The 19,807-nt window shown below is 40.5% G+C and overlaps 1 protein-coding gene across 1 annotated transcript; it reads left to right on the top strand.

The window, feature by feature from the left end:
- The first annotated feature begins 9,362 nt into the window (after nucleotides 1–9,362).
- On the top strand, nucleotides 9,363–16,928 carry lpla (lipoprotein lipase a). Its single transcript, XM_072389586.1, has 10 exons — nucleotides 9,363–9,631; nucleotides 10,445–10,650; nucleotides 11,563–11,742; nucleotides 12,327–12,438; nucleotides 12,972–13,214; nucleotides 13,808–14,050; nucleotides 14,685–14,805; nucleotides 14,983–15,165; nucleotides 15,284–15,391; nucleotides 15,571–16,928. The coding sequence occupies exons 1-10, from the start codon at nucleotides 9,529–9,531 to the stop codon at nucleotides 15,620–15,622; spliced, it is 1,551 nt and encodes a 516-aa protein (XP_072245687.1). The 5' UTR covers nucleotides 9,363–9,528; the 3' UTR covers nucleotides 15,623–16,928.
- The last annotated feature ends 2,879 nt before the right edge of the window (nucleotides 16,929–19,807 follow it).

Raw genomic sequence — 19,807 nt, 5'->3', positions numbered from 1 at the left:
CCATCGTCTACCAGTTTTGCTTCACTTAGGTTCATAAAAGCTAAAAACAAACGCCTTTGAGGTTTTGAGAAGTTTTTCACGAGAGGAAGAGGCCTCGTGTCGAGCACCGACGATGATGTAAGAAGTAAAGGGAGAAAACAGAGTTATTGCTTATTTGCTCGTCCTCAAATTGTGATATTTGACTAAAACTAATACTGATGCATTGGTTCAAGGCTTTGAAATACAATTCAGAAGACAAAGAAGTTTTAAAAGCATTACATTAAAATTCTTTCATAAATCTGTGACGGCATTATGTTTTCATGCAAAGGAAGTTTTGTCTGTTTGGATTCATTCACATAACTAACCAAACTACATAGAGCTGAAGTGTCCATGGAAATTCCAGCTCTAGTACAATGTGCTATACAGTATGTGAGTGTTCAGGTCGTGCTGCACAATCACATAAGTGTAAAAGAGTATATAAGCTGGAGAGAAATGGAAGCCACCATCATTGTAATGATTCATCTGTACTATTACATGATGCCAACACATATTTGTGCCTTTTGTATTTGTCTTTGTGCTATTTTCTGTCATATATATATATATATATATATATATATATATATATATATATATATATATATATATATATATATATATATATATATATTCACCTATGCTGTCAGTTCTGACTCAGCAATGACTTGCAAATATAGATCCTTCATTCCAATTTAAAGACTATGAGAACCTTTGACTTCATTTAGTCATATCTATAACTGGCGCCAAGTTCCTTTTTCGAGAAGGTGAGTTCCTGTATTTCAGCAGATACTTTCTTCCTGAGAGTCAGCAGATCACTTGTCATTATGTGTTAAGGATGACACAAGTTATTCATCATCAAGGATATACTCAATATCAGGGAGCTTTTATCTATTCAAGAAAGTTTGTTCTTTTATTGCGAAAACTTCCTAAAATATGTGTGAATAAAGTGATGATTTTACAGTAACCGTTGTGTTCCCGTCTTTGTTGTTCATCAAACAGATTAAAGAAAAGCATTTACTTTTCACTCGGTTGGATGAATAATATTCCAAACTACGATATCTGGTGTATTATATCTAATTTGTGATCATCAACCCCATTTAATAACATCAAAACCAACATGGGCTACACGTGAGCCTACAAATCTACGTTTTTCTATTTAATTTCTCTCCACTAGAGGGCACCACGTAGTCATAAATAGAGGCTCCCACAGCTAATTCAGATTTTCCAATTTGGACATGAGTCTGAACATGTTTGGCAGCTGTCAATGGGCACAACTGCAAACTAAACAGCCTGAATGCCAAAAAGTACGCAAAAATCAGTGAACAACAAAGGTCGCAGTCCCTTGAGAAACTCATGGATCCATACTGATGTGACAGGCTGCAGGAAAAGAAGGAGACAGGAAAGAGGGGCAAAGAGGACACGACTTGAGCGTGAGAAAGTGTCAGAGGCTTGAATCGGGGCATGCACCGGGGCCTCTTTTCGTCCTGACTGACCGCTCCTCAACTACAAATAGTCCACCAGATGTAGAACTAGAGTCAACACGGATCAACATGGCAACGACCGCTGGGAAGAGGAAAACACCAGCTAGACGCTCATGATGGTTGCAGAGGCCTCATAAGCACAAGGCGGAAACTTGTGTGTGCAACGGCCCGTTCACAGAGTCGCACTGAGGTCAACGTGTAAAAGAGATGAACCCCAAACACACCCTACTGATCCTTGGTGTCGTCCCTCGCTGTGCAACATCATTTACCCAGATTCCTGGCCTCTGGGAGATGCCTGTGTTTATTTTCTCTGATGTCTGTACTGATTAGTCGTTTAACTGGGGTATCCTTTAGTGTCTCGCTCTTTCTCCATGATATTTGCATTCATTTCCACATCTGTAACAAAGCACTGCAGCAGAAAAGATGAGGCTGACTTTTTTGTTTATCATCAGTGTCACATTATATCATCTTTGAGGTAAATTCACGAAGCTCCATGCAGTCCTCGATCTGTTTTAATCGCAAAAAACAAGTCATGTACTTAAGTCATGCTCAATGATATGCACACTGTATCATGACTTCCTGTTGCTTACTGTTAAAAAGAAAATTAAGTCACAATTACTCTATGTTGACTATTCGCTGAGTTTTAGCTACATAAATTTGTGAAGTATATCCCATGTTTAATTAATGAAATCAATAGGAGTCGTGAATGAGTTAGAGATTATCAAAGCGTTACCTGTCTTATCAATTTGACTTTATGAATTTTCAAACAGTAAACGGATGGCTCTTACATTTGGATCCCCCCTGGAATGCGTTTTTATTTACAGTTTTCAATCTTAAAAGCAAGAATCTCTCCTTTCACTATCCTAAGTGGAGGCATAGTAGGTAAACTGAAATCTTCAGCTGGTCCCAGAGGCGCACGCAGTTCTACATGTGAGAAAGAAACAAACACGTTGGACTTCTCATCGTATCACACAGCAGGGTGTCATTGCAGTCTTCTGCAGTGTTTCAGTGTTTTGGTTTGAGTCTCTTCTCTGAGGCACAAGCACCGTATGTGAGAGTCCACAGCAGGGGAGCTGATGCCAGGCTATAGTGTAATATACTGCCTTTCCATATGTTACTGTAGTCTGAGAGGCTCCAGACTTGAGATCACCACAGCTGGATCCACCAGGAGCTTCCTTTGCCAGCAGAGGAAAAACAAAGCTGAGACAACATCCCTATTATGTTTCAGGAGATGTGGAGTTCAGAGCAGCAGCTTAGTCTGCAAGGAGGAGATGGAGGTCTGAAAACAGGAGCACAAACTGATACAGTGGCTGCAAACAGCACTGGGACCCTTAACACCACACCCAAGTGTTGTAAAAGTTGCATATGAAGTAAAATGTTTCTTTAACAGAAACTTAAAAAGTATTGTGACACTGATTTATATGTTCAAACTCAGTAGTTCTTTTAAAAGGATCAAACTCGCTGCAGCTGAACCACACATGTCATCGCTCTCATTTGTCCCTTCGTGTTGTTCACTTTACCCCCAATGCAACTTGCCAGCTGACAGTTTAGCAAGAGGTCCACATGTGTCATGTAAGTAGCAGCTGCATGTGGTCTGGCAGAGATAAAGAGTGGCCAAGAGAAGCCTGAACTCACTTCTTTTAACTTGACACCCTTTGATTTTTTTTTTCTCATTTTCAAGATCTGCAAACAGAGTTTAGTGTAGAAAGTCAAACTCCTGTGCAGCTGCGAGGTGAAAATATTTGACTAGATCTGCTGTTGTTTGTATTAAAACGGGTTCTAGTCGGTTTAAATTGTGGAATTTAAGCAAAAGCAGAGAAAGGTGATTGAGGTCTGCTCATGATGATGCCTTTTAAGTGTTGCAACGAGCTTCTTACAATCAGTCAAGCTGAACGTGCAGACCTCATGGCACGCTGTCTGACAATGGTGTAAGAAGAATGATACAAATCATGTCTCCTGTCATGGCAGTTGTGACAACATGCTTCAGCCAAACCGGGTCATCAGGCTCTGAGAATGAAGAACGTTACCTCCTCTAAAAAGGCCTTTGTTAGAGGATCAATTTTGAATCAATTGACCCGCAGTCCTGTCTAATTCAACAGTAACAGCATACCACTTATTACCCTATGACAAATTAATTCATTTTGAAATTTCAGCTCAGGTAAGATAAGTTTCAACATGAATTAACTGTTTAAATCCCAAGGCGAACAACTACACGCCCGTTTGTCCACATGTGCAACCTCATCTGACCACTGCCTCCCAGACTGCCTGGCATCCCCTGAAGGAGATGAAATCAAATAGTTTGGAAACCTCCTCTTGCTTTTGAGTTGGGACATCGTTGGCTTGAGAAACTCCAGTCAGACCAGATTGCATGCACAGCGCCCCGGGTCTCCTCGAAACTGGCTGAACACCAGCATGACCAGCTGCCTCCATACGTGAAATATAGGCCCCATTCAGCCTTCTGATCTGCTGCATTCCGCTCGCATAGATAAACCAGCCACATATGTGCAAAACCTCTTATGTAATCCATATGCATGACATTTTTGCTTTCAGTCAGTGAAAACATGGTACATATGTATGCGCATGTCAGATATGTGAGCATTTGTGTGCTGGTTAAAGTATGCACAGGACAGTGGGAGCTCTGTGCGGCCTGACGTACACATTGCCAACAGATGTCGCAACAACACATGTGCAGCCTTCAACCCCAGTGTTTGTTCTTGTACAACACATTTAGCACGAAGGCAGGTTTGTTAGTCTGCCATTGGGACATGCAGTTGACACTCATGTGCACCAAATAATGCACGCACATGAGGAAACAATTTTACGTTAAATAAAACACGAGAAATTTGATTTGGCATGATCTTAGATATCATAAATTTTTACATTAATGTCAGGCATGATATAAAACAACCCACAGCTGGACCATTTTAATCACCCTTTTCCCTTGAAAACTATTCAGAGCTCATGCATACCCAGCAAAAAAACAACAACATTTGAACAAAATGTGTTTTCCACCACTTTATGGCATATAAACTCCAAATCATCTGTGCACACACAGGCAAACTCCCACATAATCCATGCATCAATTAGTTTTGTCGTTAAACTGCCGAGACAAGTGTTGCACACAACTTCTTCATGTCACCACTGAATAGAGGTATAAAATACAACCGTCCTCACACACACACAAACACACGTCTCCCCCTCAGCCTTTTACAACTCTTTTATGGCCTTATTGTGTCCTTGGTTGGACACTAGTAAAAGACTTAACTCCCACTGAGGAGGCTTTTGTTCTTTTTTTCCTCACCAGCTAATGTGACTCTTGTAATGAGATGGCTGAATGGGCAAATAAAATAAATAACTGTACAAACAGCCAATTAGAGTGTTGTCTTTAGCTTTTTAGCCCCAAGAAAAGAGTGAAATAAGACTGCTGGTACACGTTTGCTGAAGGTCTTTTCATTTCCTGTTGAGTCTGGGAAGATTCGCCAATGGAAGTGGGTGGAGACAGTCAGATTAAGGAGAACACAGTGTCAACAAGGCATTGAAAATAGTTATAGAGCGACCTTGCACACGCAGAAATGTGTTCTTCATCAAGCGAGAAAGAATGCATATGCGTGTACACATGCCGCCACAAAGCAGGTGGGCATGAGGATACAGTGAGGACACAAAAGGAGGATGTACAGAGAGAATGAAAAGAGGAAAGAAGATAAAGACATGCAATGTGTTTAGAGGATGGAAGGTCATCAGTATAACCAGAAAACCAACAGCGGCCACATCCATTATTTGCTGGCTGTGGATGAAACGGACCTTTCAGTGTGGAAGCCACACGCTGCACGCACATGGTGTAACCCCTCAAACACAATTACAAGCCCCCACACATACACAGAGACACAAACCTGCACACCAAGAAGAACGAAAAAAATCCAGGCAGCTACCTCTTGTGAAATCGATCCCCCTTTTCCGTTTTTCCTAGCACCAGCCCTCTTTCTGAGACATCAAAATGAACCTTTATACTAAAGACTCGATCCGAGGTTTGTTTGAGTGTGTGGATTCAGTTCGTAGAAACATGTTTATGAGGTTTACGTTTTACTTTTAGAGGTTTTGAAAGGGCAAGAGCGACTGTGTGTCATGATCACAACCAAATAAATCACACCTGTAGCGACACCTGCAGAATGTGAAAGTTTCTCCAGCGCTCTTTCAAATCCTGTAAACACAGGTAAACACCGCAGACACGAGACAGAGGTGGAAAGAAACAAGACTGATAAGGAAGCAGATGGAAAGTATTTATCTCTAAGTCAAATATTTGCTGCTAGTTTTGAGTCACCATGCTGACGCCAAACATCCAGCAGATGTATGCAGTCGTGTGGCTCGGCTCTGAGCTGAACCTCTGCATGCGACAGTCCGCACAACCTCTCAGAGGGACAAATGGACAAATGGGACGCAAATGTGCAGCCTTAAGGTCTGCAGCCTTTATCTTTTAATCTTCTAATTTCCTGCAAGGAAGAACAATACCAAGTTGTGTACAAGATAGAAAGAAAAGAAAAAAACCCTCTCCTCTGTCTCTTTATCTCGCGTCATTCCTTCTTTTGCTGAGTCACAAGCTGCTGAGAAAGCTCAATCTGAAGCTAAATGTCATTTTGATGATGTTGCCTGGGTGTGTGTTACAGAGGATATTTACTCATTTCTTCCCAGTCGCTTATCTCTGTGGGTCAAGCGCTGTAGCTGCAGTGGGAGCAGAGATTCAAACTGAGATCACAGCCTGAGGGATAGGCGTTGCTCTTCTGTCTAATCACTGGGTTGGGCCTGCTGCTCTGACCACAAGCATCACCTTCCTGACAATCACTTCCACAGAAGTCAACACACACAGTCATCGGCAGTGTACAAAAATACACTTGGACTTGCACAATAAAAGAAACGGAGGTCTGTGTTGAGAGAGATCAAACCCAGCAGCAGTTGATCACTGAGGAAAATCATTTTAGAGTTTAGTGGTAGGGAAAGTTTTATCCATGTTGGCTCAGTGTGTGTCAAAAAGAGTACAATCGAGGTTCATATACAAACAAAGAAGAAGTTAGTGTCTGTCTTGCCTCCATGGTTGTAGCACCTGCTTGCGTCGTCTCTTTTGACAGAGCACACGTGTTTACTTTTACACTTTCTCTCATTATTATGATTTATTAAATTAATTCCAGGTTGGAATTATTGCTGATCGTTTCTAACAGCACAGTGGGGTTGGTGCCCGATGGCTGTCCCATTGTATTGTAGCTGCAGTGTTTCAAGAAATAGTCATATTTTTCATCACTTTATTCTGTTTGCCATAAATATATCACACACTGATGTCAAAGGGAGAGTACTGCATTGGGAGTTTGTGAGTGTTGATGTTGATGACCTTGCAATTCGAAAACAAAAGCTTAATTTTTTTTTCTTTTGATTTTCATACCACCCCTTCGTGTTCATCTGCAGATCTCATTTAGTGAGACTTAAATATTAAACAAGATACATTAAGTGGAAACATGTAAACACAATGACAATAGTGATTGAATTTCCAGATATCTGGGTTATGAGTCAGTCTGGGTTTGATGGCGTCAGTCTGGGGAGATAACAGAGGGTACAATATTTTCAAACAGGTGCTTTTGCGTGAAATTCGTCATAAAACTCAGGCAAACACATTTCTCTCATTCCTGCTCATAAACCACACATGTGTTTGATTTGTTCGCTGTTCTCAAGCTTCCCCTGTGCCCCAAAGGACGTCACAAAAGGGTTAAACTGCCACCCCTTAATATGCACAATGTGTTTCGACATATTTTTTTGTTTTTCACAAGACTTGATATTTCACATTTGCCATTTGGTTGTCAGCCAATCAGAGGGCATGGGAGAAGGCAAGTGGGCATGATTTGAAATCCAGTTACGCTTTGAGGTTGTTTTGGAGTTTCACTATAGGCCCACCAATGAGAAAAGGGGTCCTATAACACACCCACACAGCTCAGATTTGTCTTTAAATTGAATGCATGGATGGATTATCAGACAGTGGGCCCCTGGGTGAAAACACCTCCCCCATTCCATTGCCATCCTCACACAAAGAAGAAAGACTTTCCTTGCTCTCATTTTTAATCTCCCTGTAGTCAATTTATCTTATAGTTTGGTGCTATTTTTGCTTATTTTTGGTTCACCTTATTATTTCCTGTCCGATCATTGTATATTTTGTCTCTTTATGGTCAGTTTATCTCTTCATGTAATCCCTTTTGTATCGTTCTTTGAAACCATTTTGCGGGTGGAGCAGAACTTTCCAGTGCGGCTGTTTATCACAAACTGATGCTGAACCTCTCAAGAGATGCAGTTATATTGTCTGAAAGCTGTTTATCTCTCCCTGCGAAAGAAGCTCTACAATGATGTCACAAATACCGCAGTATACAATGGTGCACCCCATGCCTGGATGGCACAAGCACCAGTTGGGTCTGTACCACCTATGGAATCACCTCAGAGCATCGAACGCAAATTTGAATACGTTACAGTGAGAATCAGTGATATGAATTGTTATATCAAGAGCTGACAAACTGATATTATTCATTCAATACCTTCTAAACTTAATCTGATATATTAACATGTACATCCATCCATTTAAAAATAACTGATTTAAGAACATTTCCACGCTTTACTGTGCTCAGAAGTACACTCACCATCACTGAGCATCATCTCATTAATTCCATCTCTACAGTCGAACATGTTGACGTGAGGGTGATTTTCAATGATGAAAGCTTGGAGATGTGTCAAGCTAGCGGAAAAGAAGGATGTAGAAAAAGATAGAGTGGTCCTGAATGAAAACATTTCTCAGACCATGGAGAGAACTGAACACGACTAACCTGATTGAGCTTGAACATCTCCGCCAAAAGGAATGGAAACAAAACTTTTCTTTTGTTTTAAAGTGTAAATAATGGAAAAGATACAGGGCTCCAGCAAACGGTTCTCTCACTGAGAACCTATTAGGAGAGTCTGACTGCTTAAATTATTTGATTAATTCAATTTTCACATGTTTTCATACTTCAACTGTCTTAACTTGTGTGTTGTGTCTAGACTGATAAGGCAACAATTCGACCTGTTTCAAAAGGTGTCTGAAACGTAACAAAATGTAGAAAAGGTCAGTCTGAAAAAAGGTCCAGTCAGAGCTGGACTTGTCTTTGTGGTTAACAGGGAAAGTCTTGCAACTTTTCAGTGTTTGCTGGAGAGAATTTTTTAACGGTTGCCTCACAACTTTCACAGAGAAAGTTAGGACTTTATTATAAAAACAGACCGTCTTGTCATAGGCTTAAGAACTGAACACTCTAAAACGATAAACCAGCAACCTTTGCTGAAAACAAGAACAGAAGACAGCTACTTACACATTGTGAAACGTAGGAATGCCTGTCCTGATGAGACGTTTCCTCGCTATAAATGGATTATTCTGTTATTATTATGTTGTTTTTCCTCTGTTATTCCTTATAATAATATACAAGTATAGTGTAAAGTATAGTGTTTTGGATGCTTTTAACACTGTGGCATAGTTACCCCCCCCCCCCCCGGTTAATTCACATCTTTTTTGGATCTTGAAACTAATTTAACGTGAGAAACGTTTGCTACGGAAATGGAGGGACAGCCCTTCGGTAATCCCTTGAACATCTATCGAGCAAACTGACAGTTGGTAGCTGACTCTAATGGCACCGTGTAAATGAAACCTTCTGCTGTGCAGCCAGGGGCCAGCTTTCCTGGGAGGATGAATGATGATGTGCTCTCAGTTATTCAGAGCCAGGATAAAGTTTAGTCTCCTCCCTCGAACCCCCAGCCAATCATGTTTGGATATTCAAATTAGCCACACATAAAGATGACTTGGAGCCGTAACTGTGACAGACCACAAGAAACTTCACCCTTAAATCTCAGGACCACGCCACATTGTCACCGGTGTATTGGGTTTAAGTGGATTTATAACTTCTCGACCAATTTCCATTGAACTTTTTACTTTTTAGTGCATTTTAGGTTTTGAAAAAAAACTAAACAAAACTTCATTAATAATATGGGAAAGGAAAATATTTACTTTTTGACTGTTTGGATAACTTTGGGAAAAATCTTTGCAACTTTTTCTTCAGACCCTGAACCCCCCACCGCAACTGTATTTGGTAAGACCAACCTCTATTCAGACTAATGAGTTACACAGTTTCAGATGGTTTTATAGTGATGCAGCAGGGATTAAGAAAACAGACCATAGGAAATGAGCTAATTAATGCATGCTGTTCCACTTTGGCCGCGAGTAACCTCCTCAGAAGCTTTCAGACTTCAGAGCTGCAGGTCTACATCCCATTTCATACCATTCGGCTCCAAAAGCCTTTTGTTCAGAGGAAAGACCAGAAAAGACGATAAAGATATCCCTGGAAAACAGAGTAGTTTTCTTTTAGTTTTAAGTAAACACAATTTCTTACATTGTACAATTAGATAAGAAAATAAAAACAAAACAAAAAAGATCGGTTGATTAGCTTTCGCCATGGAAAATCATTTCAATTTACTTGTTTGTTCACGTTTTGTGGCGTGACTCGTTAATAGAACCGACTTCATTTCGATGTGACTTTTTAAATTGAGTCTTAGACGTGTTCACGTGTTTTTATTTTGGGAAACTCAGCTTCTTTATTGTGCGCCCATATCAAACTTTTGTCGGTAAAAAATCGGAAAAGACTAAAGGGGGCGACACTGTCATGCCTTATGTCTCATCTCTGTTGAGCTGAGCGGTCTGTTTTGTGTATAAAAAGCTGAACTGGGCATATTTATACTGAAAACAACAAACGGATCCACGACGGCTGTGTGGGTCTGACTGAAACTATAATAATGATGTTTCTTTGTTAGAATCCCACCTGACAACAATCCTCTGCATTCCTGTCGTGCCACAACAACTTAATGATCTACTCTGTGTGTGTGCGTGTGTGTGTGTGTTGAAACAGTAAACACCACAGCCACCACCGCTTCTCTGCCAGCCACCACTGAATGGATCACAGATTACACTGACATTGTGTCCAAGTTCTCCCTGCGCACCGAGGACATCCCAGATGATGACATGTGCTACATCGTGGCCGGCAGGCCGGAGACCATCAAAGAGTGCGAATTCAAACCAGAATCCCAGACCTTCATTGTGATACATGGATGGACGGTATGTTAAACTAAACATCCTCAGATGTAATGTCAAAGAAAGAAAGAGAGAAGATCATGCAACGAACTATCATAAATGTTGGGAAAAGTTCCAACTTTATGGCTCAACAAGAAATACATTTGTTCTGAAAAATGGGCTGAGAAGGTAGAGAAAGCAGGGCAAAGAGTCCGTGCATCTTCCCATATAATGTGATTTAAAGCCAGTCATGCAGTAAAATTTGAACCTGATGATGCCTTGGCTCCTCTCCAACAACAAGACACAGGGTGAGGGCCAAGGGCAAAGTAAATCACGCCATACTGCAGCTGACCTGTGTCTGTCCACGTCTGTAAGCTTTACCCAAATGTTTGCTGTGTTCGGGACGTTAAAGTACAACGCAGACACTTTGACACTTTCAATATGCTTGGTGAAAAATGAACAACGTACCAGTAGTCTAAAACGTTTAGAGAATTTAATACAAAAACTTGACATTTCTCCACAGTTCGTGGAATAATGCAAAGAATTTGAGCTTTGGTCAGACGCTTACCTGAGAGGTGGATCAAGTAGGATTACTTCTAAGATATCTCACAACGACTTGTTCAAACATTTGTTAGCAAGTATGTTGAAGAAAAAAACATCAATGTATGCGACAAATTAAAAGCCGAATATAATAAAGTTTAGTTGAGCAAATTCAGAGATGGAAAACTTTCACCAAATAACATTCTGTTCCTGCTATGGTCCAAAATTGTTTGTAGTTTAGGAAGTTTGCCAAAAAACTTGCAAAAAAAAAAAATATCCAAACTATTTGAATGACTGTGCAAAAAATATTATAAGTGAACTATGAGCAATGTTTTGCTAAATTTACTAAACTTAAAGCTCTTTTGATTAAGTATAGGCCACTTTTGACAAACACCTCATGTCCGTGTGCTCCTGTAGGTAACAGGGATGTTCGAGAGCTGGGTGCCCAAGCTGGTGTCCGCTCTGTATGAGCGTGAGCCAAGTGCCAATGTGATTGTGGTGGACTGGCTGACTCGTGCAAACCAGCACTACCCAACCTCTGCAGCCTACACCAAGCTAGTGGGCCGTGACGTGGCCAAGTTTGTCTCCTGGTTGCAGGTAAGTGCAATGGAAGAAGTGGTGTCGAAGCTGGCTGATGGCTTACTAAGAGCTGGCTCACACTTTTTACATGCTCTTTGTGGGTTTGGCCCTCTTTACCAAAGTATCACAGCACTGATGTAAAACATGCTGGCAAAGACATTAGAGCAATGTCTGATATTTGTTACCCATGACGTAATGTACGGTACTCAACACAGCTGCTGTGGATATGTTTTCCTACTGGTTTTGATTTTGAACCGTTGTAAAGGTGTTTTATAGCTGTGTCTGTGGCTCACAGCAGCTCCTTGTAGCATGGTTCAGTGTTTAGTGGAGCCCAACTTTTGTCTGAACTACTTCAAGACAGAAAAGGTCATTGGCATGACTAATGCTCTCATGTGTTTGGCCTTTGTTTATGTAACTTTCAAGTTTAAAAGCTTGCAAAAGATTTGGACACAAAATAATTCTCGTTTTGGATAATGTCCCAAACTCTGTTTGGTAGAAAGTGCTGCAGAGCATTGCCAGGTACAGCCTGTAAATTGTCATTGAACAGCATAAGGACAATAAAATGCTCTTCTTCCACATCTCACCTGTCTGTTTTCTTACAGAAAGAGCTGCAGTTGCCATGGGAGAGGCTTCATCTGCTGGGTTACAGTCTGGGAGCACACGTGGCTGGAGTTGCTGGAGACCTCACTGACCATAAGATCAGCAGGATCACAGGTAAAAACATGTTTTGACTGATCTGTAAACCTCAAACAGTTGACATAGATAACCCTTTGCATTTTCATGCAAATGCACTATTACAGTTATAACAATGTTTTAGCCAATGCATCTGGAGCCTGGCTCCAATGAAGCATTAATTTAGCTTAATTCCAGACCTGCATTATATATTTGGATACAGCCAGTATTTGCCAGTTCCAATCTTGTTTTTTAGCCCCTATGAGGTTTATCCAACTTTGAAATCCCTCTGACCTGCTTGGAAGAATGGAGTGTTTACTGTGATCTAAGAGCAGCGACCCATTAGGAGCCCCCAATGACTGACTTGCATTGTTCTTTTTTTAGCTTCAGTGGTTCTGTATAGTTTCACAGGGCTGAAAGGATCCGAGCCAAGCACACAGTGTTTTTTTGTTTCATTCGTAAATCTATCCTCAGAAGTGATCCTCGTTATGTTATTGTCTCTTCAGCCATGCAATCTTTCTTCAGTCTGGCAACAGTGATTACAAAACAATTCCTCTTTTTGGTTTTGTAACCAGGTCTGGATCCTGCTGGTCCCACTTTTGAGAACGCAGACGACCAAAGCACTCTGTCCCGAGGCGATGCCCAGTTTGTGGACGTCCTGCATACCAACACCAGGGGGTCCCCAGACCGCAGCATTGGCATCCAGAGACCTGTGGGTCACATTGACATCTACCCAAATGGAGGCACCTTCCAGCCAGGTTGCGACATCCAGAACACCTTGATGGGGCTTGCATTGGAAGGGATCAAGGGCCTCCAAAGTATGCTGCCTTTTGTTTGTATCTACATTTTTACATAAAATGCTGATTAAGTACCTCGGTTAGCTTGCAATATAAATACTGTCAAAGTTCATGCCTAATCATACAAAAATGTTAAATTCAAGAATAAGTTTGTGTTTTTGTGGGGTGTAAGGAGACATGCATGGATATATTTTGATTGTTAATTACTTAAACCAGATGGTACCGATTATCTCCGGGGGTTTTTTTTGTGTGGAGCACTTCATAACTACACATCTCTGCCCAGATTATAGTGGTGTAGAATGTTGAAATTCAACAGTCAACAGACACTCTGGCTCTATAAAAGCTACCCTGCATTCAAAACACAGCTACAGACTCATAATGTGCCACAGAGAATAAGGTCTGGCTTGATGTCTCGCTGCTTCACGCCTTCAGCTGTTGTGTTTTAACTAAGCAATGCAGAACTAATTGAGAGATGCCTTCCAGGTTAGCATCAATCACGATGTGAGAACATGTAAAAAGCACAGACATCAGGAAGTCATTTTCCAGCTTGACATGACGCCATTTGAGTGAACGTCCGAGAGTTTCAATCTTTCTCTTTACTTGGTGCGTTGCAGATATGGACCAGCTTGTCAAATGTTCCCATGAGCGCTCCATCCACTTGTTCATTGACTCTCTGGTGAACACTCAGTACCAGAGCATGGCCTACCGCTGCAATTCCAAAGAGACCTTTAACAAGGGAATGTGCCTCAGCTGCAGGAAGAACCGCTGCAACAAGATCGGCTACAACGTCAACAAGGTGCGCACTGCCCGCAGCGCAAAGATGTACCTCAAGACTCGTGACATGATGCCATACAAAGGTAAATATCAGGAGAATGGGGATGCACCTGAAATTAATATGATGAAATTTTTTTTACGGTTGGTTATGTGTTGCCTGCTTCCTGAGAGTTAAACCATGGACATACTGTAATTAAAGCAAACCTCAGTTTAAGCTGTACTCTAGGTGAACAACCTTAATATGAATGTGGCTGCTTGGTGTTAATATCAGTGACATTAGTGGTGATACTAACAGACTACTCACAGTTTGCGAACACTTATTGCAAGCACACATGTACGAAGAGTAGTGTGCATTCAGGAGGTCACAAGAAGAGGAGGTCATGGGTATTTTGGTGACAGTGGGTGTGCTAAAGTAATGTGACACCGCTGCATGTAATACACCAGAGAGGCGATGGAATTTTTTTTTTTTTTTTAAGAATTACAATTCAGCACTAGGCAACTGCATTTTTGTTAGACGTTCATATGCTTGAGATGCACAGCTGCAGCGAGAGCTTACGATGTTTTAGCAGATATAAAGGATGAAGGAAACCAACCAGGATCTCATACAAATCTGTATTTAAATGCAGCACAGTGACGAGGCTTGTTTGTGTTAAATAAGCTTTAAGCAGTGGTGCGAAAGAGTGAATGTAAAACTGAGTGTTTTGTCCCATCCTCCAGTGTTCCACTACCAAGTGAAGGCACACTTCTTCAGCAAGGAGCAGCTTGAATTCACCGAGCAGCCCATGAAGGTTTCACTGTACGGAACCCATGCTGAGAAGGAGGACATTTCCTTTGTCTTGTACGTACACAAAATGGCTTATCACGTTTAAACCACAATCACACAGACAGTGTTACAGTGTCTAAATAAGGACTATTAAGGCTAGATGTGTACATCACACCTCTGAGCAAACACACAAAGCGCATCCTGGTCTGAGCTGACTAACTCTGAAAAATCTCTCTTCCTTTAACCCTTCAGACCAGTCTTGAACGGGAACTCCACCGTGTCCTTCCTCATCACCACCGACGTGGACATAGGCGAACTGATGATTGTGAAACTGCGGTGGGAGAAGGATGCGATCATCAGCTGGTCCAGCTGGTGGGGCAACAGCAGGTTTCACATCCGAAAGCTTCGCATCAAGTCTGGGGAGACTCAGTCCAAGTGAGTTCTCACCCCTCAATACAGAATTAACACAGATTAGACCTGGCAACGTGTATGTATGTCCTGTGATTTTAAACATTTGATGAAATTATCTATTTTTGTGTGTGTGTGATTTCAGGGTGATCTTCAAAGCTAAGGACGGAGAGTTTGCTTATCTCACCAGGGGAGGGGAAGATAGTGTCTTTGTGAAGTCAAAGGAGGACAACATCAGCCGTAAAGAAAGAAGGTAAGTTACAGTCACTCATCCAAACACATACGTCAATTTTTAAATCCTTCATTCTTCATTCAAAAATCTGCACAGTTGTTTGCTTAATGACGATAGTAAAAGCCTCCAGTGACTTTTATTGTTGTTTAGAATTAACACAAGCATTATCACTCATGCTCACTGTCGTTTCCTCTCTCTAGGATGCACAGACTTAAAATGCAGGGCAGTCTTTTTGGTCAGAACGACGCTTGAAGTTGCATTTGATGTCGTCCATCGTGCGGCTCATCCATCCCGGCACACCTAGCCAAAGATGGATGGCACACAGCAACACCAGGGAAGCCTGTGCAAATAACTGGACACCTGATGATTTTTTTTTTAACTCTTTCTGCATTTTTCCTGAACTCCCTGTGCAACCAACATAACCTCATCCCCAGTGCTATAAATCAGTCCACTCATGACTTCTCACGTCTATGCAAATTCTGCTGCTAAAAATGTAACTGGTTTCTGTTTGATGATGTGCTCACAGTTTTTACTTTTGCAAATCTACACTTTTAGTAGCCTCTGCTGCTTTGTAATCATTGTTTTTTGCTTTTATATCCCATATGTACTGTTTATACCGACGCTGATATATTTTGAGCCTCTGAATGATGCATTTCCTGTGCCTATGTGAACTCGGATTATTTGCTGTGTATACATGATTCATAGTGATAGGCATAGATAAGGCACATCTTTGTGTGTTTGTTTTTAAATGTCCAAAATGATCATTTTGTGTCCAATGTTTGCCTTTATTTAACCACTAATTGCCAACAATCGACAGGGACCAAAGAAACATTTACAATCTACTGAACGGAGAATCACAGCATTCTTTGTAAATACCTTAATCTGTATCAGTGTTGTTCTTTCTTCCGAATATAAGTTAAGTGTTAATACCTGATCTCTTGAAGCCTTGCTTGTTCATTGACTGCATTGGTTTTTGTGTCACTGGTCACTTTAAAAGAGTCTCTGTCCCTTGCAGCCATTTTCATGTAAAAGTTTTTTAAGGTTTGCACTCCAACAGGGATTTGCATTCTTTAGTTTTGGTCTTTTTTTGGGGATTAAATTGAAGGACAGCTACTCTTTTAATGACACAGAAATGGCAGCCCTCCTTAAAGGTTTCATGAATTGTCAACAATGTCTCACCTGAGGCGATTTACCTCATTGACTAAGCTCAGCCTACAACATATCCTTATTTTGAAACATTAAAGAATTAAAAACAGCACACAAGCCTTTGAGATTTGTATTGGACTGGATAAAATCATATCTTTAACACAGCTCAAGAACCATATTTATTGATTGTACATTTATATATTTGTATATGAATCTGTAATATATTTTGGCAGGCTTCCATTGTCATCTGTATTTCTATGATGGAAGCATTTTGTGTTTTTCTTGGACAGGCTTTGGAAGCATCAGTCAGATTGAACTTCATGCCAGCTGTCAAGTGCATTGACCTTTATGAAATGCAATGCACTGTTGAAAGAAAGAGCCTAGGAATGGTTTAATAAAGAGCTATACCCCATGCAAAGATATCCCTTACTGTTGCTTTTAGATAATAACTGAAGACAGAAATCAACTGGACTGTGGCCCTGTGTTGTGGTTAGAGGCACTTCTGGTCATGTCACGAACGAGAAACACAACCAATAAGACCTTTGAAGTTGAACTCTTATCTTTGATGTCATTTTGAGCCAAACCAATAGCAGATTTCTCTGCATGTAAAATCTGTGACAGTCAATCATAGATTCTGGACCAAACAGAGTGAAAACTAACGGACATAACAAAAGTGTAGATTTTAAAACTGAAGAAAAGTTTCTTCAGTTTTAAAATTGAAAACTGAAAATTTCTTTGGGAACACCTGTGCACCTGTTTTTTCATGCAATTATCTAGTCAACCAATTGTATGGCTCCTAATTTAGCTTACTCACAGCCTATTTCCTTCGTTCTAGACACACACTTTTGACCATGGCATGGTTGAATTGAAGGAATTTATTGAACATGAGAGAAAAAAATGGTAAGACTACAGCCACTTTATGAAGTTAGTTTATGAAGTTATAAATAAGTGTTGAGCTATGCTTGCGGTTGGAGCGTTTCAATTAAAAAAATACACAACCAATCCCATATTGCACAGCTTGGCTCCAGCACAGAGGGTAACACACACCATGTGGAGCATTTGCTGCTAGCAAACATAACTTCATGAACACACAATGTTTCCCAACAGAGAACAAAGAACAGTATGGTCAATTAAATGCCTTTTGCATCTCTCCTGCCTTCATGCGTTCTGCATATTTCATGCTCACATTCACTTTTTTACATCCTGTTTTGAATCTAAGGGGTGATATTTTCACACACATTCATCCATGGAAGATGAATTCCTGTGACTATGGTCATATTTCATATTGATTAATCAGTTCTTAATTTCGACACACAGTCAACAATACTAAAATATCTATACCTACAGTATAACTGTAATATAATATACCAACAAAGTATGTAAGCGTGTTAACAATAGCATGATCTTAGGTGCTGGTCAGAGCCTGAGCTGATTCAGAACTGAGTCTAACGTACTCAGTTGGATATTTGAACTATATTTTTCTGATCTACATCTGCTACCCCCAGGGTAAATGAATGCTCTGAAATACATGACAACAGATATCTCCTATTTGAGTAAATCTTTGGCTCTCATTAAAAACAGATGGAGCTCTGGATGAGCAGTGACACGAATGCTCCACAGTCTGACACTTTAAGTAGGTTGTTATTGATGTAGTACGTTTATGTTCCAGTGTCCTCCCCTGAGGCTTGTAACTGCATTGGTAGTTCAGTAATGTTTCACTTCTACAGGACTGTAACTGCTTCTTGTTCAAAACAAATTACATAATGCTGAACCAGTCCATGGCACGACTGAGACAAATAACGTGTTGTGTCGTGTCTATGTCTTCCTTGAGTGTGGAGATTAGTTCCTGTTAAAATTGCCTGGAAAGCAACATTTGGGATCTGGATGAAGTAAATTAACTGATGGATATCTCATCTTGGAATCCTGTTTATTTTGGAATGACTTGATAGTTTGAAACCTCAAAGGACAAATTCACCTGCAGCTGACTGCTGATTTTCCCCTGGTGATTGAGTCACACAGGCAAAAATGTTCATTTTTCTTACATGATTTTTTGGATACTGAACAAGAGCGCCTGATTACCTCTTTTAACTTGTCTGCCTAAAAAGCTACAAGGGATCTGATAATTATTATTCTTCTCTCTGAAATGTTTGTTGTATACATATCGGCTTTTTATGTTCTGTACAAATAAAGATTGCCTGATTCATAAAGCTTTCACAAGGGAATTAAGTGCTTTCCCTTCAGTCAACAGCAAAATAACTTTCTTTTATGTTTCACTTGATTTTCTAGAATCAATATCTAAATTTGAGAAGGAAAAAAAATCCTTGGTGCAATGCCTCTTGCAAAACAGTAAAGTAAAACTAAGAGCAATGAATAGAAAAAATGTTGCTGTCATTGGGATTGTTGAGGAAACCTTACTTCATGACTTTGTTTTAGTGGTTAACAAGTTGTTGAAGCCACTTAGATCACTTTTAAAACTTGTTTTGAGCTGAACTGTCTGACACTAATGTACAGTCTGGCTCTGTACGAGTTCAAGAAAGCCAAAAGTCTACAAAGGTTTGCATGTTTAATTGAAGAAGAAAAAAACGCTGGAAGTGTATTTCAGTGTAAATGATTTGCTTGGACTCTCTCCATGTACTCACGGGATCCGATGAGTGCAACACCAGATCATCTGCCCTTCCTAGAAATAAGCTTAGAAAATAAGTCTTGGAAATATATGAATTTGAAGGAATTTTGTTGTCTATAAACCTGGTGAAAGAGTTACTGCTTGTCCTCTCTTGGAGCCTGTAAATCTCTGCTGTGGAGCTCTGGCATCGGATTCAACTGTTTCTTCAGCTCTCCACCGAGGCAAAGTCTTTCCCTTGCAACGATGAGATCTGAGCTGAGGCAGCAGGAGACGAAAAACAAATGCTGTCACTGCTTTTCGAGGAAAATGTTGTCATGTTCACAGAATAGTAACTGCTCATGAAGCCAGCTGTTCTTCAACAACATCTTAATTTTGTGTATGCACACGTACAAGAGGGATAAGAGCACAAATTGTGAGAAGAAATACTGCACTTCTTTTTGCAGTTTTCATGAACAACAAAGTCCAGTGGTCCAGAAATGTATTAAAAAGCTACATGATGTTATTACAAAAATCAAATAGCTATAATGTATCATGAGTCTACCACCATGCTAGCAGCTAAGCGAAGCTAAGAGGTCCACAAATATGTTAAAGGGCTGGTGATAAAGAGGTAAATAGCACGAAGAGCAAGTGAAGGCAATGGGAATAGCATTAGCTTTGCAGTTTGCGTC

The sequence above is a fragment of the Leuresthes tenuis genome, unplaced genomic scaffold (genome assembly GCF_036924035.1).
Source record: "Leuresthes tenuis unplaced genomic scaffold, fLeuTen1.0.hap1 SCAF_7, whole genome shotgun sequence".
Lineage (NCBI taxonomy): Eukaryota > Metazoa > Chordata > Actinopteri > Atheriniformes > Atherinopsidae > Leuresthes > Leuresthes tenuis.
This window is presented reverse-complemented; position numbering and strand designations above follow the sequence as displayed.

Coding starts and splice junctions, on each gene's coding strand:
- lpla (XM_072389586.1), top strand. CDS start 9,529: ATGGGAAAGGAAAATATTTACTTTTTGACTGTTTGGATAACTTTGGGA. Junction 10,651..11,562: donor TTGTGATACATGGATGGACG/GTATGTTAAACT, acceptor GTGCTCCTGTAG/GTAACAGGGATGTTCGAGAG. Junction 15,392..15,570: donor ATCAGCCGTAAAGAAAGAAG/GTAAGTTACAGT, acceptor TCCTCTCTCTAG/GATGCACAGACTTAAAATGC.